General features: G+C 38.6%; 2 protein-coding genes across 7 annotated transcripts in view; one reads left to right on the top strand and one right to left on the bottom strand.

Moving 5' to 3' along the window:
• Positions 1 to 14,500, bottom strand: part of ITFG1 (integrin alpha FG-GAP repeat containing 1) — a 72,115-nt gene extending 57,615 nt beyond the window's left edge. Inside the window, exons 1-6 of the mRNA XM_042027557.1 lie at positions 14,284 to 14,500; positions 10,822 to 10,894; positions 9,255 to 9,400; positions 7,421 to 7,478; positions 6,743 to 6,817; positions 5,128 to 5,222 (exon numbers count right to left, since the gene is read on the bottom strand). Of these exons, the coding sequence (XP_041883491.1) occupies positions 5,128 to 5,222; positions 6,743 to 6,817; positions 7,421 to 7,478; positions 9,255 to 9,400; positions 10,822 to 10,894; positions 14,284 to 14,473 (637 nt within the window). The 5' untranslated portion in view covers positions 14,474 to 14,500. The remainder of the gene's footprint in view (positions 1 to 5,127; positions 5,223 to 6,742; positions 6,818 to 7,420; positions 7,479 to 9,254; positions 9,401 to 10,821; positions 10,895 to 14,283) is intronic.
• Positions 14,501 to 14,565: 65 nt separating this feature from the next.
• Positions 14,566 to 21,609, top strand: part of PHKB (phosphorylase kinase regulatory subunit beta) — a 70,173-nt gene continuing 63,129 nt past the window's right edge. The window contains exons 1-3 of one of the 6 annotated variants that reach the window (XM_042027554.1): positions 14,625 to 14,713; positions 17,143 to 17,237; positions 21,175 to 21,192. In XM_042027554.1, coding sequence (XP_041883488.1) covers positions 17,183 to 17,237; positions 21,175 to 21,192 — 73 coding nt within the window. In that variant the 5' untranslated portion in view covers positions 14,625 to 14,713; positions 17,143 to 17,182. Of the gene's footprint in view, positions 14,714 to 16,640; positions 17,238 to 21,174; positions 21,193 to 21,609 lie in introns of all 6 variants that reach the window. The other 5 variants (XM_042027553.1, XM_042027552.1, XM_042027551.1 and 2 more) reach the window with 5 other exon arrangements.

Genomic DNA, 21,609 nt, shown 5'->3' with positions numbered 1-21,609 from the left:
GATTATGGGCTCCTTTAGAAAGATTAGGAAAAAGAAGTTAAACCTAAAACTCTTTCTTTTCTCTAACAATCTCTACCCATCCTTTGGTTCTCTTTGTAAGGACCGCGATGAGTAAAGCCATTGGCAAAAGCAGCCCAGCCCCAGCAGCAGCAGGAGATGCAGCTAATTCCAGCTCTGGTTTGATTTTATGAGCAGGAACTTTCTATGGTATTGAACACTGTGAAGGAACAAGTGGAGGAATGGAGGTGACAGGAGATCATATCACCCAGAGCATTTTTAATTAGAGATAACAAACATGTAAAGAGTTGAAGTAATGAAAAACAAACAAAACTTTACAGACTGAAGTCCTCTGAAATATATCCTATCTTATATGATACATTTTTTCCCTCCATTATTTGCTGTAAACTCTGCTATCAGAGCTAAAACACTTAAGAAATTTAAAAAATTGTAGCTCTTCAAGGAATGACACACAGTGACATGGCTTTACTGAATATTTGCTCTGGGAGAAATGTAGGGGAGGGGGCAAAACCAGAGAGAACAGTTTGACTTCAAATATATACACACAACCCCCACACCCCACCCAAGTTTTAAAATGCCACTCAGATACTTTGTTTGCCAGCTATTTTAATAGCGAATAAATGCTGATCTACTGCAGAAAATAAGCTTTGCTGGTAATATGAGCTGCAGAGAGGCTGCCAGCTTCCATGAAGAGGAAACTCACTGAAAATAAGACCAGAGAATCTGACACTGAGCATTACAATATCTTCGGAATCCAGGTTTAAATGACTACAACAGAAATATCACCTATGATTTGAGTGATTGATTTTCAAGAAGAAAACTATCTACATTTACGCATTTAAACTAAGTGGGAATAAAAAAGAAAACACATTGTTAACGTTCTGGTACATTAGGTTTCTGAATTCCCAAAGCAAAATAACATAAGAAAATTAACCACCAGAAATCAGTAAAGAGACTAACAATTAGCTTACAGCAAGCTGTTTCTGACTAATGATTTTTCCACTTTAGTTTTCCCAAACCCAAATCTGTGATTTTTCCTTCATTTTATATAAACAGCTCCAGAAAAATCTCCAATTATATACACCATGTGCTAGTGTTTAACACAAGATCAGTTGTAAAACCAGCATTTCCAAACTGTGGAATCACATAACCAAGTGACACAGTATTTAATACATCAGCTATTTTTCATAGCATTCAAGGATACATTGACAGATGTACAGTATGAAGTTACAGTGTGATTCACAGTCCAAGGCAGCTTGTCTCATGCCTTTGAGCACTTTAGAACTATGCATAGGGCCTGACTTCTTGGTAGAAGACTTGTAACTTTGAATGCAAACAAATTTATTGTTTAATAATCCTGTTTTTTTTCCCCCAAGCAATTAGGAACTATATTTTTGGCCTAGAAAGACAGCATTAGCCCTAAGTGAACATCTGACATTTTAGGACGCTTACAATAAAAGTAACAAAGTTGGCTAATTAGAAAAAAAAAAAAAAAAGACACAGCAAAATAATCACTATCCTAAAAATTTCAACGGTGACATTTTAAAGACAGGCCTCTTACTTAGGATCCTGCTTTGGAAATGCTCTCCTGGACTGTTTGCTTTATAAAATACACTTGACATTAATCTGTTCAGCCAAGCCTATTATTATCAGCTTCAAGATTATTTTCCTAAGCCAGCTGTTAAAAGGTATTAATGACAAGTGTGAGTATGAATTACTAGACACTCAGTAGCCCTGATGTAACAAGGACCACCACATTTGCTCCTCATCTTGCAGCCTCTCTCAGCGCATGTACCAGCAGTAACAGTGATGGGAGGCTGCTTGACCAGACCATTTCCAGACATCTCTTCCCAACTCAGCCACTCTACAAACCAAATACTCCTCCCTGGAGCAACATGTGCTTAATATGCATGCAGAAGACACTTAGAAGTTTTGTATTTAGTTTATCCATTAAGCACATACAGACCCTTTGGTAAAAGGTTTTGTACTGCAAATTTTTGCATGTTTTTTATGAAATTCCTGGTGTAACTCAGAATTACTTACTGAGTTTATCATTATAGGGAGCTGAGACTTTTGCATGAGGATGCTTTTCTTTAAGAACAGCAGCAGCATTACCCTCCAAAACAGCCCAGTTTATCTCTCACCAAGAAAGATTAGTATTATCTTTGTTGTGGTTAGAGGATTTTTGGATTATAAAATCCTTACACTGTTAGCCTTTCATGAAGCACTGTTAGGGATTAAACACATCTTTATGAGCAAGTGCTCATATAATGAAATCATAACAATTCAACTTCTTTTCACCCAGAGCATGAGAAGTGTGGCAATTAAAAGCTCCGTTCTGAGTGTTTAATATCAGCAGGTTGAAAACGGGTTAGGCAATAAACTAGCAAAAAGCTTCTCAGCCCAGAGAGGATTGTTTTTTTAATGTCAAGCACACTTTAAATCTCCTAAGCTGTTTATAATGATAGAGTTGCCAAAAATAGCCCAGCTAAAAATCATCAAATTGGCTGCATCTGTTACAGAATACAAAGAGCCCCAAAATATTGCAGAATATTAGAAAAATATTTAAAAAAATCTGCAAAAAATCCACCAAGAACAAGTAAAATGCCATGTCCTGGTGATCTATTTGTAAAAAAAAAAAAACACTGCATCCTTTATTAGGTGCAACTCTATAATCATGAATAGTAGCATTGCCTGCAAGTAAACAGCCTGAATTTTTCAGTCCAGAAGTCCCACAGCAGCATCAAATGCCATGATTATTAAGTGTTTCAGACCACATGATTTCAGCAGGCAGTTTATTCCCCTGCATCTCGTCAATGCCTCCCTTTTAATTAATACAATTCTAATGTGCACCAAGCCCTGTTCTTAATGAGGCTTTGTTCCAACTGAAGAATGGCTGTGTGGGTGAATACTGAGTCACAGGAATGCTCTCCTCCTCACCAGCTCTCTGTGACCCAAGCAGTGCCAGGCTCCATGGAAAAACACTCTGCTTGTGGGCACACACTGGTAACCCAGTACTGCCTCTGCCCTGCCTGGTAGAGTGCATTTACCACCACAGTCCCACCAGTACAGCACACACACTTACAGCTTTTGTTGTTTTGCCCTTTTTTCCCCTCAATTTCTATCACCCGACTACTCTGATGACTACCTATGAATCACTTGCCCAGCTCTGTACAGACACATAAATTAGAGCACACATGGTGAGAACACTGCACAGGCATTTCTTGGAAGAGGCACAGTGAGACTCAAGGTACAATTTCATGCTTGGTTAAAGGCAGGCTACAACTGCTGCTACTAGAAGAGGAGTCAACCTTTTCCCTCTGTTTACATTGGCTCTGACAATCCTGCATGGCGAGTAGGATCAACTTAATAACCCCAGCGACAATGAACTGTGTTCCTCAGCAGCCCCAGTTCCAAGTAGTTACTAGAGCTGATGTCAGAAAACTGCCATAAATGTGCAGGCAGGACCAGATGATTGGTGACTTTTCATTTTGGCAGGAAGCACTCTTGGAAAAACACATCAGTCATGAAATATCAGATTTACTGATACTACTTTTCAGCAACATATGTCTTATTCCCAGTTAGTCCCATCTTGATAGGGACAGTAAAAAAAATGTATCATTCCCACCTTAGAAGTAAAACATTACTTTAAAAAATAATAATACTGTAATATTTTCTCCAGTTTTCTTGTGAGAATGAATTATTTTCCTTACAACTTTCCCCAGGTTCCTGTAACATAACACTTCCCACAGCACTCTACATAACACTGTAATGTAGTACCTCAGCCTGAGGAGTCACAGCCTTGCTGCTACAAGCAAGTAAAAGTCCGGATCTTTATGGGAAGAGCTTCACAGAAGCTTCGACTCACATCTTGAGATATAAAAATAGATGTGAATCCATAAAAGCTCCCAGCACTACCCACACAAAGATACTGACTCTCATTTCTTTTTAATAGAGGAGCTTCCACATACCAGCAGTACTACCTAGAACTCTTGGAACATTCTTTAGCCTGGCAGCTGTCAACAACCTTGAAAATTTGATCAATCTGTGACCGATCAATGTAAGAAACTCAGACTTCCTACTTTTACTCACCTTGGTGTTTAGATTTCAATGTACTCAACTTAAAATGCTACCTGGAATACTCATCTATGCTGCTTATGCCACTAAAACAAAATTCCAAAATGCTTCTAGAGCTAAGTGTGTTAGAACTGGTTATTACATGACACTGATTATGGTAAGCAACCATATATTCAATTTTCCAGCTGGAATTTCCACTTGACAGCTTCACATAGCAATGTGCCAGAACTGAATATTAAGGTTTGACTGCATGCTAAAGCAATTAACTTAATCCCCAATGTTTATAAGCATCTTAATTAAATTTATGGACTCATTCCTCTCTCATTCCCATGCAATAAACAGGAAAAAGATAAGCTCTCTTTCCAAAATTACCATATATGAATTGATGTACATTGCACACCTAGCAGAAGATAAAGCACTTCAGAATTAATTTAGCGTGTGAAGAAATTAAGTTTAGCACAATATTTAAATGTGCTTGGAAGTATGAGCCAGGTATGTAAGTGATAAATAGATTCATCATGGTAATTGAATTGCATTGACAAAGTACCCCAAACAAAATAAAGGAAGAATACAGTTAATTCTATCAGTGATAGAACTGCACTAAAATAAAAGCAGTGTCATAACGAAATCTTGAAAAAAAAATTTAAGGCCAGTCTTAAAAACATTCTGCTGAATCAAATTATCAAATTATTTTCAGACTCAAGATGAAAAACTGCAGCCCTGATGCAGTTGCCAGCTGAATACTAGAGTACAGCATTGTGAAGAGCAGGAAACAACACTTTAAGGATGAACACAACACTCAGAACAAGCAATAGTTATGATTATCATCAAGAAGCAGAAAATGCTATTTATTTTAAAAGTTGTTTTTTAAAACCCAGAATTTTCAGATTTCAGATATTAGAATTAAGTAATTAAAATACCCAAATCAGAAGTAGCAGTATCATATAATTACTGAAGGAAGCTGCAATACATGACATTGTATACTTAGTGATAATTATTTTTAGGATGGCATTTACCACTTCTATGACTTACCAGCAGTGAAATCATTATTTAAATCTATAAAGGCATGAGAGTGTGGTATATACATTTTACTTTGAGTTTCCAACGCAGGGTGCCATGACAAGTTCCTACAGACAGGAATAGAAAGCAATACATTTCACCAATGTGTAGGGACTGTTAATCATAATAATACAGCTTTAAAAATTGTGAAACTTTAAATAAAATTGGACAGAAATCATATTCTCCTAATGCTAAGATAAAATTACTACTTAGCTTACAACATACTAAGTAATTCAAGTAATTGCTTGAAAAGTTCCACGGAGGATGATTCACAGCACAGGGGCTTCAGTTCCATTTCATGAACTTTCTAAAGCAATTTTTTTTTTGCACAGAACATTATCACTACCCACAAAGTTATAGTTAGTGCCGAGGCTCCAATTGTAATGCAAATCCTGAGACACTGATCCCTGTCTTTCCCAGTTTCCTCAAGCAGCTTGACTTCTGGAGTACTTCTGGAATCTATTTTCTGATTAATATACCTGAGCAGAAGCGACCACATGCTGTTAGAGCAACTTGTGCCTGCTGCATGTAAATACACTTTATTTCAGCTCACTAAAAAATCAACACATGAATTAAACCCTCACATTATGATGGACTACTAGCTAATTATGTAATTTCCCAAGCAGGTGATACTTCTATTTATTTATTAATATACATGCCCTGCTGGTTTCTGTTCTAAAAATGGCTGAACTTCCAGCAAACCTCCCTATTAGCAGTGATTTCAAGTGCAAAAAAATCCTTCAAAAGTCACAGTGGCTGAATCATCAGATATGTAACTTTCAGAACCCTTAGCTAAAACACTCAGGAAAATCTCAATGTGCACTGTACAACAGCAGGCACAAATACTACTACTACTAGTCTGGAATTGCTTTATTTATTCCAGTGACATTACATACCTATTATTGAAGCCCTTATCTTCCTTGACTAATTTTATGGTAAAAAAAGAAATAATATTCTGATTACTTCCCAGAGATCATAACTGTCTTAGAAATGTTAAAATGCATCAGTTAATCTTAAAGAAATAATTAAATATTTTCTCTAGGTTTTTCTGTGTACTGAGTCTTGAAGATTGCCAATTAAATTTGTCATACAGATCTAGAAAATATTTTAAAACATTTTAGATTCAAATAGAAAAGTGCTTTTCTAAGCAGATGACAAAGCTGTTTTCCATGTACAAGACATGGCTTATGCTGTTACCTACAGCACTCAGTCTTATTTTGAGCTATGATGAGTAAGTTTATTTGTGTCTTGATGCAGATTATAATACTAAATATCAAAAGTGTACTAAACAAATGAGACTGTAACTTCTTGGAACTAATTGTTCCAAGAAACAATTTTCCTATTTCTGATGTCAAATATCAGGGGTTCTGTTGTCTCAGCTCTCACAGAATGTCTACTTAAAATGCCCTATAAAATAACACTTTAAAGATCAGATGCACAGTGTCACTGACTGTTTGACGATACATGGACAGAAAGAAGATTCCCATTTGCACAGATGAGTTGAACATGAATCTTACACTTTAATGACAAGTGGATGCACAATGCCCAAGTTACCAAGCCCATGCTGACACTGAAGCCCTCAGCTTACCCGCCTAGCAGGATCTGCGGCTTATTTGAATCACTTGTGACACCAAACACATCAGGAATCAAGTCGCCATTAAAGCTGAAAATAGAAAACAATGTCAGTACCACTTCAGTAACTACAGGAGTTCAAACCATCTGTTCTTAAATTTTTCAATACTTGTACATTTTCCCACTGAGTCACGAAGAACTCTCAGCTGTGAGTCTGATCTGAATTTTGGCTCTTGTCCGAGTTGCTGGTAGCAGCAAAGGTCTATCAGTATTTCACACTCTGCCTGTACTTTGGCTTTCCAGATCTACTTCCCCCCCCTCTGGTTCAGCATTTCACACAGAGGCAAGCACATTGTGAAAGGGATATTTGCTCATTTTGGTAAGCCAGTAAGGTTTTTGCTTTACAAAATTCACTGAGAAATGAATAGCTTTTTTTCCGAATAACGCAGAGTACTGAAATTAAAGAAATTATAAGATCATGTTGTTACTATTGCCAGGATAACATAATATACAAGACTTGTAAAGATAACTGTTTTGGTTCATCATCTTCTGTTAGATCAGTTAACATTACACAAACCACCCTGTCCTTAAAAGATAAAGAGCATGTGTTTCAAATTCTAGCATTAAAACATATTTAAGTTGCTCTTAGTCACCACTGTAAATATGGTTTTCTAAAAAAGTAGGTCATACTTACTCCATTACTAGAGGCTCATCATGAAAAGTCTTATTTAACATAGTTTTATGGTTAAGATCTGAAAACAGAAAACATTAACTTGATTCAGTTACCAATATATTCTGATATTTGCATTTTCAACTAAGACACCATTCTTCTATTCATTTAAAACCACCAATTTTATGATTTTAAAAAAGGCACCACTTAAAATACAAACAACTAAATGGCTTCCTGAAATTTTGCAGGAAAGATGAGTTATAGTTAAAATACTGAAGGCTTTTTCCCTCTCCACTAAACTCCTCAACAAATTATTCTAAGTAGATCTTAGTGAAACTTACTTCTGTGTATGAATGCAATCACACAGATATAGGAAATCTGAAACAGCTGGGATGATGACAGGCTAAAAGTTTAACATTTTATGTTAGACTTCTGTTTAATGTTTTGTCACTGTAAAAAACACTCTTAATTATACACACCGAGTATCTGAAATAAGCATTAAAGGTAGACTTTCTAACTGGGAAATGAGGACTAAGTTCCAGTCAGATTATCACCTCAGACTTCACTTCTACTTGTAATCCAAACTCCTTGCCAGATTATTCCCATTTCCCTCCTCTCTCCATAATGTTTTGTCTTTAAAATTTCCACATTTTATACAACAGTCCCCTCCTATTGACTTGTCTGTCATACTTCTATTACCCAAGGAGACACCCCATACCTTCCCAGTAGCCTCAGCACATACCAACCACTGCCTGAATTTTTAACCTCTGACTCCTCTTCCAGGCCTCATATTTGTGCTTCCGCCAATATCTGGGGTTTTTTTGTGAAGCAAGACAGATTAACTTAATCCGAGTCCTCATAGTCTTCCCAGTACTAGAGATATCTGCTATTCTCTTAATATTTGATCCATTGCACTTTTCCAGGTTGCTTGGTTCAGCTCTGATTAAAGCCAGAAGCAATGGTATCCAAGGCAAAAGTGCCTCACCTGTAACTATGCCTTAACACAGTTGTTTACAATAGTGATTATTCTTCAGTGGTTTTGTGGACTCAAATAGTATCTTCTTTTGCTTATCTGTCCTTGTTCAAACCATAAATTCTTCCTGAAACCCTCTCCTAGCAAAGTCAACAGAAAACAAAACAGACCTCAAGAGTTCACACAGTCCATGACTCTACCCCAAGACAGGATCAGCTATACCAGGAACACTGCTAATAGACTCCTGAAAACTTCATTCCAAGGTTCTTGAAAACTTGCAGCAATAGAGACTCTAGAAACCTCTCTTCCAACACCCACTTAAGTGTGTCACTGTCTTTGAAGAATTTGGTTTAACATAAATAAGCGTTACTCATAGTAACTTTTATTACTGATAGTAATATAAGTTACTTATTATGGTATCACTGATATTACTGATAGTAGTATATGTTACTTATATAATAACATATTACTGATAGTAGGTTTAGGAATGCTACTTGCAAATCGATGCACTGAAGTTCACACCAGGCTCTCCGTGCATTCTAAACTGAAGATAAATCTTTTAAGATAGTCTTTGTGAAGCAGACATGCATGATGGGGAGCTGTGAGAAGCAGCTCTTCAGTTAATAGGTACTGCCGAATTAGAATAATGTTTGGTTATATCTGTTGCATAATATAGTGCAAACATTTTAGCATTGTTCTCTTTCATTAATTATTGAACACAGTTTAACAGCAAGATAATATATGGGTGTGAAGCTGAATAGCTGCTAATCCCTATTTTAATTGTAATAAAAATCACGACACTGTAAAAATGAGTTGTAACTTCTTGACAATACTTTGAATTAAGAAGTCTAACAGTCTTATTAAGAACCAGTCTCAGCAACTCACCTAACGTTTGGTTGTGTCCCCAGAAAATAAACACTGAAAGTTCATCTTTGCCATGACTTGGGGCCTGGGTAGTGAGGAGGACATCCATTTGGGAATCTCCATCATAATCTCCAGGAACCACACTGGTTATGGTGACACCGAGAGATCTGGAATTAAAAACAAAAGCCCCCACATGCAAATAATTGTAAAAAGGTGTGCCTGAAAAAAGCACTTGTGTGGCCAAAGGCTTGCCCAATTATAATTAGTTGGTCCAATACAATACTACCCTTCCACAACCTTATTTATGATAAAGTCCTTATCCATTGCAAAAGTATCTCAAAATCAGGCACCTGACAGGCTGTCATTGTCTAAGGAAAATGACATTTTAACTCTAAACTTCAGCTATCAGGCATTCTTCAGCCATATCCTGTTTGTTAATGCTATCTACAGGTCATTAAATCCTTGCATTTGTTGTAGAACCAGTCCTCTAAAATGTGTTTCAGTGAGCAGGATCTTTTGGTTTCATTCCAAGAGCACGAACATAAAGCAACAGCAGCTGTTTAAACAGCAGGCGTCAGGCACAGGTAGATTTTTTAAAAGACAATGCCATTTCCTCCTATCTTCTGCCAGGTCTTACCACTCCTTCCTACCTTTGATTGTTCTTCCTATCTTTTTTTAATTGCTTACCTACTCAGACTCTGCTTTACACACACAAACACAGATCACTGTTAAGGATTAAAAGCAGGTAATTTCTAATGCATTAAACAAATTAGTTCCTTCCACGACAGGAGGGAATAAGGAAAAATAAAAACATGTAGAATACAGAAGATGAAGCTGAGCTGTAAAAGCAATTTAACTTTTAACAAACATAATACTTTTGGTAAGCATTATTCATAAGCAGTAACTGTAATAGCATTACAGGATATTAAAGCTAGACATATATACGCACATAAACAGATTGGTTTACATTTATTAAAAACTGATGTTTTTTTAAAGGCCACATGTAAATCTGAGAAAGGAACAGATCTCTACATAGAAATACCAGAACACCAATCTTCATATCTCTTCTAAAGCAGATGGTATTGGCTGGATTCCATTAGTAACTACAACAACTGCATGAATTTCCCTGAAAACATGTCTTGGGATTGAGACTAAAGATACCCACCACAGAGACCTATGTATGATATGGAATGACAGTTTGCTTCACTCAGAAAGAAAATTATAAAGATCCAAATCAACAGCAAAAATATTTCAATATATGGGTATTTTAAATACTAATTTGAGGACAAAACCTAAACCATAAAAATTCCATAAGGGGTGGGAAGTCACACTTATTAGTTAACAACATGAATGACAAAACTCATCTCCACAAATTCTGTCATCTGACCCACAAAATCAAAACAAAACAAAAATGTATCAGGAAATGAATCAGGAAGTTGGTCAAAGAACTAGAGCTCTAAGGGCAAACTGAACAAGTCAAAGAGGTAACAAGAGCACAGACAATTGCAGTCAGTTCCCACTGAGTGCAGAGAGGCACTTTCAAGGAAAACAGCCTTAGGTTCTTTCAGCATTGAATATCCATACTTACTTCATTGGTAGCTTAACACGGGGCTTGAAGTAGGGTTCCTTCTGGTCAGCCAAGAAGATAACCAACTCATTTCCTGCCAAAGCAAGCAAGACCATGAGCAACAGAGGAAGACTGTAAATGGCTTATATACAAACCCAACCTTGAAACAACTGTGCCCCAAATGACCATTCCCCACAACAGCAAAAGCTTTGTGGTTATGTCCCATACCACTACTTCCTTCTCATTCAAAAGGAAGGAAAAGGAGCACTTCTTTAACCCAATTTAAAGCCAGTTGCATCTCAAAGGAATGCTAATATCACTAATCTTCTTTGGGGGTTTAGTGTTAGAACTTCTCTCTGTCATTTTTATCACATCACTTAAAATAAAACTTTCTGTAATGAGTTAAGAAATATTACACTTGGAAAAGTAATAGGCAGCAGTTCCACAAAACTAATTAAAGCTTAAAAGCTAACTCAAATTAATTCTTTTAATACTTGAAGATAGCAGGATCTGATACTGCTTTCCCATGTCAGCTGCCAAAAGCACTTTAAAGGAAACTCAGAAGTTACTTGGTTCCCTGCAGCATCTCCTCACTTAGAGGCAATGATACAAGCAAGTATCATTTCATTATTTCAGGACAATCTAAATAAAAGCCCATATTTTATGTTGCAGAAATAACTGAAATTTAGGCAAGAGAAAGAAGAACTTTAACCTCAATGATGAAATAAAATTTTCAGTCAGTAAACCACAATACACATGCACTTACTTCTGTAAGTAAAACAATAGCTCACAGTGAAACAACTGTATTTTTTCTTTCTTTCCTTCACTCTCTGATAAACCTACCTGCAGCATCACAAACCTATTACCTATAAAAGAACAATTCTAAGGCTCCAAACTTGAGCTACCACAGTACTTTTTAAGAGCATTGTTCTGTAGCAGAGTTCACAGCTGTGAAATAGCAGACTACAAGGTTCCTCACTACGAAGAAAAGACACCTGCCAGAAACCTGTTGAAGAGAAGGAGAATACACCACCACACGAGTAACTGAAAAGGAGCCCTTTCAGAGAGGCCAGGGGAGACCAGCTCAGTCCCACCCGGCAGGGATGGGACACATTCCTGGATGGGGGAAAGGCCTGGCACACGATGAGGGGCAGGAGTGTGCTGGCTGCCTCAGCTTTGGACAGCATATCTGGGGGCTGACTGGTGGAACAGTCCAGGTATTCCCATTTCACACCTCAGACTCTCACCTGCCTTTTTATTGGCTATTTGGTAAAGTAATGATGAGGATGAAGAAGCAAATGGGTTTTTACACATACCAGGTTCCAAGTTAGTTGCAACACTGAGAAATGAGATTTTTTTGGTCATTAAAGATAGATATATGAAAATTCCAGCTCAGTGCTTACCAATAGTCAAAACAAATTAACTATTAAAAATTATTACATGAACAGAAGAAAGAATTACTACACCACTACATCAATCCTAAATGCTGTTTGCAGTTCTGTATTCTTTCTGATATGAGAGGACAGTAAGAAAGAAAAAAAGTGCATTGGAGGGTGTGAAAAAACAGGAACAGTTTCCATACAAACAACAATTATGTAGATTAGAGGTCTTCAGGATGAATATCTGTGTGATATATAGCAGATATATATATCACACACACACACACACACACACATATATATATATATCAGAGATAAATACCACGGAAGTTTCCCAAATTCCCCAAGGAAATGCAGCGGGTGATTGAGGGAATGATCACTCATTGCCCAGAACTACCAGCAGAGGCATCAAACATAACCAGGAGATGGTACAAGCAACCAGCAAGAGCTTCCCCACTTACCTGTCACATGCATAGACTCACAAAACAGGTGAGTGTATGCACAATTCCATTTATTTGTATATTCTGAGTTTCAAAAAGTGACTAAACCCAGAGTCCACTGGTACTTTTGAATTGGTCTTGCAACAGGATACTTCTGGATCTAGATTACCCCATACATTCAGCGAGTTTATCATTTCTTACATGAGCACAACCTGATTTTCTTTTATGCATCTGAGCACATGGAACATTACTCTCATTCAACTGAAGTAATGCAAGATCAGAACAATAATATATATCCAGCAAAAGGCCCAAGACATCATTCCCATTTCCTTATTAAGGGTCAGGATGCTTAGAACTGGGCTGCTTTACATACCCCTGTTCCCCAAACTCTCATGTCATCTCCAGTGCTCATTTCCTCACTCTGTTTACGATTGGCTGCCATTTATCCCACCGTTTAGAACTGTCTATTACCTTTTGTTTTGAAGGCATTCTATAGTTACTTCTTATCAAGACTTAGGTTATGAAAAATAATGTTTTCAATTAGGTTATTTCAAGCTGATTTTTACAGTAAGTATCACATAGGAAAATGATTTATCAAGTGCTGCTATGGAGACAGAAATAAATAATGAATCTCCTTTCTGAAACTTCCATGTTTTTATATGAAAGATAAGAAAGTAAAAACTAAATCTCTTATCATGGACATTCATTTTAATTCTGACCATTTTTTCAGTAGATGAGCCAGTGGAGCATTTTCAGGGAGCCATGCATTTCAATACCTCAGCTAGATGGGAAAGTCACTCATGCTTTACCAAAGCTACTTAGAGAAACGTTTCTGAGATTGAAGGAATAAAAAAGGTGAATTTGAGAATAAATTTATTATCTTAATGTGCAACTTCAAGAAAATAAAATAATCCAAGATTAATGTCTGCAAATAACACTGACCACTGAAAATAAGCCCTGATTTGAGGTCTTCCCATATCTGAAGCCTTAAGAGAAACTTGTTGCAGGTGGTAGCTGTGTGTAACAAATTTCTCTACCCTGACACTTTAACATAACGTTCAAAGTAGGATAATGTGCAATTTATCCTCCTCACATCCGCAAAACGTTTCCAAAAACATTGTGAAAGCAGGAGCAAAAAAACAATGTATGACCATTCCACTTGTAGGAATTATTTCACGACCATAAATTCAACTTTAAAGAAATATATGCCCTATATGAACCCTTACTCCAGTGCAAATTGAATACATCGTATTCCACATAGGAAATACCTCAGGAGCAAAGCAGCTGTCAGTTTCATCCTGCAAACAGTGTAGTGCTCACTGCGCCGGCCCTCGGCGACACAGCCCCGGGCACTCAGGCCGTGCTCGGGGAGACAGCGAGCAGCCGGTAACCCACAGATCCACAGGGATCGTAGGGCTCAGCGAGCCCACCTGCTGCTCCTCGCCGGGCAGCTCGCCCCGGGAGCGCCGTCCCGCACCCCCAGCCCCGCGGCAGCCGCTGTCACCCCCTCCCCCCGGGGCTGCCGGGGCAGAGGGGAGGCGATCCCCGGGGCTGTCCGCGCCCCGCGGGCCCCGGCTGCGCTGCGAGAGGACGAGGAGCCCAGCTCACAGCGGCTGTGCCCCCAGAGCCCACGGGCCTGCCGCCGGTCCCGGCCGCGCACTCACCGCCGCGCAGCACGAACAGGTCCGTCTGCTTGTCCGAGTTGAAGTCGCCGAAGGCCGCCAGGGTCCCTCGGGCCTCGGGCCCGAAGAGCTGAGCGGTCACATTCTGCAGGGCGCGGGCGGGCCCCGCCAGGGCCAGCAGGACCAGGGCCAGCAGCGGGGCCAGCGGCGGGCACGGCCCGCGGGCCCCCATCGCGTACGGCCTCGCCCCGCCCGCGCTCTGACGGCAGCGCGGGGCGGGCCCGGCCCGCGGTTTGCGGCAGCGGCGGCGGAGCCTGCGCGAGCCGCTTTACGGCGGGAGCCAGGCTGGGCCCGGCCCGCGCCCTGCACCCAGCGCCGGGGGCGCTCCGGGATCGCTCCGCGATGGCGGCGACTCACATGGCTGATGTGAGCTGGAAGATGCTGGAGTTGCGCGCTCGTTCCAAACGCTCAGGTCTGACCTCTTGGCTAGCCCGGAGGAGCTCCGGGGATCCCTCTGCCTCCTGTTGCTCACCGCCCCGTTCCCGCGCTCCCTGCCCCGCTCCCGGCCCGGCCCGGGGCTGTTTCCCCGTCCCCGCCGTGTCTCTCGCCGGTGGCGGTGCCCGGGTGGTCCCGGCCGTGAGGGGCACAGGGGACGCCTTGGCGGGCACAGCCCCAGGTGCCGCTCAGGTGTCATTTGTGCCCACGGGTGCAAAGGCAGCTGCTCGTGGCGTGTTTAGTACCGCAGTTGTATAAAGTATTGCAGCTGTGGAACAGATGAAGTGTTTAGAGGAATGCACCAGCTTTTGCCAGGTTTCTTTTAGGTAAACGTAACCTTTTTACAGCATGGGAGTTTCTTGTTCTGAACGTGGACTGTGTGGCAGCTACGTTCTGGCCTAAACCAAAGGGTGATGTTTGCCCAGTTAGCCTGAATTTCTGAACTTCAAAAAACTCGGAGTTTGAATTTTTATTTTTTTTAAAGTAAAATACAGTCCTAATAGGGCTTAATTGTTCTAATGAAAAAAGTTTTCGAGAAGATCCCAGTGTTTATTTATATGCCATACATGCTTGTAAAACTCAATTATTATTTGCATGTTTGGTTGGTTTTGTTGTGCTAATGACAGATCAGACAGTGTGAGAGGAAAATGGGGCTTTATGAGGGCTCTAAAGAATTGGTTGTTTAAAGACTGGCCTGATTAATTTGGCTTCAAAAGTTCCTTTTAGGTATAGATTGATTGGCAAATCCCACGATTAAGACTGCCCACTAAAGGAGGTGTTACTTTGCGGCCGGTTACGATTACACGGTGCTGTCATCTGAAGGTTGATTGACAAATGTAGCCACAGAGCTGTACAAAACCAAGGCTGGCAGCTGCATGCTCGGAGTGTGTGAATCCCAAGTCTCAGGGCAGCGCACGAACTTTGGGAGTCCCCTGCAGCAGAGTCAGGCCTGTGTTTGCAGAAGGCATTTGGGTGGTTGCAAACGCTTGACCTTTTCTTAACTGCTGCTGCCCATTACATTTTTGTTAAATGTATAAAGAATTGTCTTCTGTGCAATGACAGATTGTTACTATAGTTCACTTCTTTCTTTCCCAGTTCATACAGATTTTGTCCAGAGATTGTCTAGAGATTTGTTCATGGCATTTTATATAATAACTGAAGAAATTTACTCAAGAAATAAACATTATTTTAGTTGAAAAGTTCTTCTGATAAAAGAGCTTATTTAAAAATCAAATTTTATTTAATATCTTTCAGGTAACATTCATATCTAAAAATAAAAATAATGTTCTTCTATTTCAAGCTTACTGCTGCATCTTTATGTTGAAATTTGTATAACTTCAGGGCTTTTTACTTCCTTTCTGGCCCTGTCAGACGGCAGCGTGGTTGGGATTATCGTAGAAAGTGACTGAAACTCCCCCATGTGTTTCTGGTTTGGCTGAGGCCTGTGCTGGAGTCCCAGCTCACAAACAGCACTCTTTGGTTTGGTTTTGGTTTTTCTTTACTAGTGTGCTGCTTGGAGTAAGTGTAGTAAACATGGAGTACAGGCACATGTGCCTGAAATGCACAAGTGATTCATGTTTTATAGCCTGCAGCAATTTATCTTGTAAGACTCAATCCTGTGGGAGGTAATTTGTATCCTCATGTTTATGTGTATTAAATTATGACTTACTTTTTTTTCCAGTAAAACCAAATTTTATTTAGAAATTTTCATTTCCCTTCCTGAAACAATAAAATACTGTTTCATTTGTTGCTAGTCTGATTAGGAGCAGATTATAAAGGTATTCAGTAGTTGACTAATCTAAAGCCCCTGAAATTTTGGTTACTTAAAAACATGTAAACTTTGGAGATTTGGAAAAACTTGTCATCATAATTGCAAACACTTTTTTTCTTATTGTGTATTCCAGAGTGGAAGATGTCCTACCTCAAATAGCTGAGATATTCAGTGCCATAAGTAATATATAAGACTGCAAGAAACATCCTGGTGTAGATTTCACATGGGATGAAAGCAGCACCATGCATAAGCAGAGTTTCAGCTTCTTGTCATTAATGTTGCTTCACACTTTCTTATGTGCTAGTTAAATCAGTATTTTTATTTCGTCTTGAATATATCAGATTGCATTCATCACCTTTTGGTGTTTATAGCAAATTTTCTATTGAATAACAAAGCTCACATCAAATATCCAAAAGATGGATTTTTTGTAAACTGTGTCCTTTTACTCAGATAAGTTTCATGGAAGTAAAAGCAAAATAAAACTGAGAGGTCAGTGTAGAAGAAGGAAACATTAGATGTAATGAAAGTTTGTGCTGTGCACTCTCTCATGTTAATAACTCCACTAACATTGCTTTCACTTAATTTAATGCTGATTGCCTTTAACATTTACTAAACAGTTTTGAAACCTACTGTAGCTTAGCCTGAGACGTTTGTGATTAGCTGCACCAATTTGAAATGGCCAATTTGGATGATGACAGAGCCTCCTCTGCGCATGCTTTTTTAAAATTTGGTAAGTGTGCAGTTCTGTGTTTTGTTTTTGTTTGTGGCTATTTAATTCAACAAAAAATAATTGTGTGTTTTGTTTCAAGCAGTGTTTTGTGCTAGTAGATTTTTAGCACTGTACAGTTGAACTTAAACTGTAAGTTTAAGTTAAAAATTTGAACTCTTTCAGTGTAAATTTCTTGAAATTGTAATCTACTTAGATTGAAATCTGCTGTCAAATCTTCCTGTTTTGTTTGTGTTTTGTGTTCCTGTCAGCATCCCTTAGTGCAACCATCTCTGAACTCAAATTTCTCTTTTAAGATGACAGTCACGTGAAAGATGCCTTAAGAATGGTGTTTACAATTGGCTCCTAAAAAGCCCCAACGTGACTGGTTTAGAGATAAATAAAATTTCCGGTCAGTCAGTCATCATTGGTTACAAAGTTTGACTTGTGGAAATTAAGTGGAAGCAAAGTAAAGGCCCTTGGCACAGCTTCTCCTCAGGTACAGCAGAAGCTAGTGAAGTCAAGACTATTACTGTGTATTTTGAAAGGAGTTTGACTGGGATCAGATATATCCATATGTGAAACTGTGATTGGGGAAGACTCTTGTGTAGTCCTTGTTGAAGCACAGTAGTAGTCCAAGTGCTAGTGAGACTAACCAAGTAAGGGGATACAACTGGGTGATTTGGATTCCCCTGCCTTGCCCATGGCTTTTCAGTTTTGCTTCTCTCTACATCAAAGAACATATGATGAATTTACAGTGTAAAAAAAAAATAACTCTTTCCTAATTATTATATAGATACTTGATGTTTCTCTTGTTATGATGCAAAATAAACTTTTAGTAGTTTTAACACTTACTGTTTTGAATTCTCAGAAATGGCAATGCCTGCCTTGAATATCCTGAATGGTTTCCTGCCTTGGTTGTAGCATTTGCAAGGCTTGTGTGGTAGACTTTGGCATTTTGGTTATGTGAAGTTCCTGTGTACTGGCACAATGGTCAGTATTTTATTTCTGGTGTTCAGTAGCTTTTGTGAGTTGTTAGTTACTGTAAATCCTGAAATCAGTAGTTTGCATTAAGTGTAATACATGGCACAGAGAACTACCTTTAGATGATTAGGAAACAGAGAAAGGACAAAATAAATTCGTAGATATTTTTTTCTTTTTCCTCTCTGGTGACCTGTGACAGGACCTGAGGGAATGGCTGGAGCTGTGTCAGGGGAGGTTTAAGTGGGGTATTAGAAGGAGATTCTTCAGCCAGAGGGTGTTGGGCACTGGAACAGGCTCCCCAGGACAGGCCACAGCACCAAGCCTGACAGAGCTCAGAAAGAATTTGGACAATGCTCTCAGGCACAGGGTGGCATTCTGGGCTTGTCCTGTGCAGGGCCAGGAGCTGGACTTCGACAATTCTTGTGGGTCCCTTCCAACTCAGGATATTCTGTGAAATACTAATTGAATTACTTGCACAGTGTAACACATGATTTTTGCTTTGTAAATGATAGTTTAAAAGCTTTGGCACTTCAGTCCTATTTTAATGAGACTATTGCAAGATTTTACTCATTTTTACCTGTGTTATCATCACTCAACCTAGGTAACAATTCATACCTTTTGTTTACTTCTACTATGTATTCAGGTAGAGGAAAACTTTAATACCTTTTGCATCTTCTTCTCCAAGCCCTTCTCCTGGTGTTTCCTTACCCTTTTTTCATTGAATTGTAGAACAGTTCAGTCTGGAAGGGTTGTCAGGATGGCACCTACTCCAGCCTCTTGCTCAAAGCAGGGTCATCAACTATGAAATCATAGTTTCCTCCTGTATGTAGTCATTAAAAATCCCCATGTGATATCATTTCTTAAACTTTGCTGTGAGTAGAAATAAAATCCTCTTTGGTCCCAATGACTTCTGTAATGTGAAGATGTCATTGCCCTTACTAATGCTGGGTAATGAAAGTTACAGTGTTCTGAGGTCCAGAGCTTGTTCCTGGCTCAAGAGTTTGATTATGTCCAGACCTAGTGTCACATTAAAGGCTGTGGTCAGCTTTCATTCTTATCAAATCTAGAAAGAAATCTTGTATTCTCAGCTTTTTTCTTTTGGTCTGTCCTGATTTAATTATGCAAATCAACATTTTCTTGTGTTCTTCTGGCATGTGAAATGTTGGGAATAAAGTTATTGCCATGTTGCTTCCATTTGTTTGGGATTAACTTTGTGCAAGTGTTTGCTTATATTAATTCTGTACTTTGAAAAAATTGAATAAACCGTGCTTGTTGAAATCTTTGCTTCTTGAAAGCAAATCTTTATCCATAGACTCAGTACAGAATTCCATTCTAATCCCTATTTTTCTTTAATATCCACAATTCCTGCCATCTTCAAGGAGGTGTGTGTGTGTTCATAGCTTCTGTATATACAAATTTGGGAGCAGAGTTGTTTTAAAGTCATTTTGGTCATAGCCTCTGAGTTGAAACATTTGGATAGTTTATATCTCTTCCCTTAAAGAGCAGTTAATGCTAATCTCAGGTATAACTGGAATAAAAATGAGGTGGATGGGAAAGTACTTTAACTTCAGGATGACATACTATTTTCAGGCTCCAGAGCTTGTGTATACAAAGGATTGAAGTTTCTTCCTGTTCTTTAATACTTTGAAAGGAATGTCTATCATTTTTAGTAATCATTCAACTTGAAGAGTGGCAAAATCATATTACTCTGGAACCTGTAAATGGTAGGAAATGAAAGGGGATTAGTTTTCCTTCAGATTATGAATATAGGATGTTTAGTCAGTGCAATGTCTAAAGGCAAACAGGGTTTAATTGGACTTGGGATCAAGACTTTGAGTGTTCTCTTATCAGACATTAATTATACTAATGCAGGAAGTGACACTTTGATTTTCTATCAGTTTTTTACTGATCTTGAAGTAGGTGCTGCCTGCAGCAATGCACTTGTGGTGTAAGGAAATAATGGGCACACTTCATTCTTTGTGGAAAAAAAGGTGAACTCCCATATACCCTATTTAAATATTGGATAGTTACACCACTAGACAGCAGAAGAAACAGTAAATCAACAAAATGGGTTTTTATGTTCTTCCTAGCACACCTACTTATTTACCCAAAATAAAACTCACACTGTATGGCTACAACAAAGTGATGTATTTATGAAAAACAGTATTTAAAATTAATGTCCTCATTCTGTTCCTTCCAAATGCTAACATACAAACTGAGACCTCCAGGGTACTATTTGCATATGTCATTCTGTTATGTTTAGAGTGCTGCAGTCTTGCTGTTGTCATTTTTTAAATTTTTTTTTTTTTCAGTTTGAAAACCTATTGTAAATATGTAATTGAAAATAGCTTTCTATGACAGGTTTTTATATTGCTGAACTCTTAAATAGATTTTGGATGAGACTGTAGACAGGCTTTTTTTCCAGCCATCCTAAAAATAGCTTCCTCTGTGTTACAGGCTCACTCCAAAAGCACAAGGAAGGAGCAGCTTCGTGTTTGTCCTGACTGTTCCTTGCTTTGATTAAGTTGTGATAGTAATGAAATGTAATTTACCACATCATTTCTCCAGGAGAATGCTGTAGACACCCAAGCAAAACATAAACTATATAGATGCTAATGAGGAATTAATGAAGAATATGTGGAAAACTTTGATTAAAGCAAGTTCTCCTCCTTGTAGTAGGAGTAATTTTAGGGAATACTTCCAAAGCATAAAACTTTCCTTTTTGTCAGTTTTTCAAACTTAGAATTCATTTCACCTTTCTGTTCCATCAACAGTCTACTCTGGCTGTTTTACTATATTTCTATTAAAGTTTCGAACATCTAGAATAATGTAATTTATAGATGGTGGTGTTTTGACATTTTCATGCTCTCTATTCTGTTTAATCTTCTTTCTGCACAAAGTTGAAACCTTTAAATGCTCTGAAATAGAAGAATATGTTGTTCTTGATAACTTTGTTTTGTTTCTCTGTTGGCCACAGAGGGTCACAGTTTGTCTGGTAAGTATTTGAATTAGAACAATTTTAGTTCAGGAACTTTTGACTTGTGTGTGTGTGTGTGCCTGTGGATGCTCAGGTGTGTTAGCAGCCTCCAGGAAGTGGGCATTCTGAACCTGTTTCACACACAGATATGGTGGTGGATATGCATATGATAATTTGCTAATCTAAGAGGTAGAATCTTAATTTTGCCTTTGAAAATCTAGTAAGTGAATTTCTCATAAATTTGCTGCTTTTTATGCACTGACTTCCTGAAGATTTTTTTTCCTTTGTGTATTCTGTCCTTTCACTACAACACTGTACAAAATTACAGTTACTGCAGCTCACTGTGTTGTGTGCTTTTGCAAGATAACTGAATTAATTGTATAACACTATAAATTATGAATCATCTCATGGACAGGGATTTGTAGGCTAAAAGTA

Source organism: Corvus kubaryi, unplaced genomic scaffold, assembly GCF_017639235.1.
Source record: "Corvus kubaryi isolate FWS band 111438036 unplaced genomic scaffold, C.kubaryi_AGA036_p1.0 37300, whole genome shotgun sequence".
In the NCBI taxonomy this organism is placed as follows: Eukaryota; Metazoa; Chordata; class Aves; order Passeriformes; family Corvidae; genus Corvus; species Corvus kubaryi.
The sequence above is the reverse complement of the archived record's forward strand: the minus strand, read 5'-3'. Positions and strand labels throughout refer to the sequence as shown.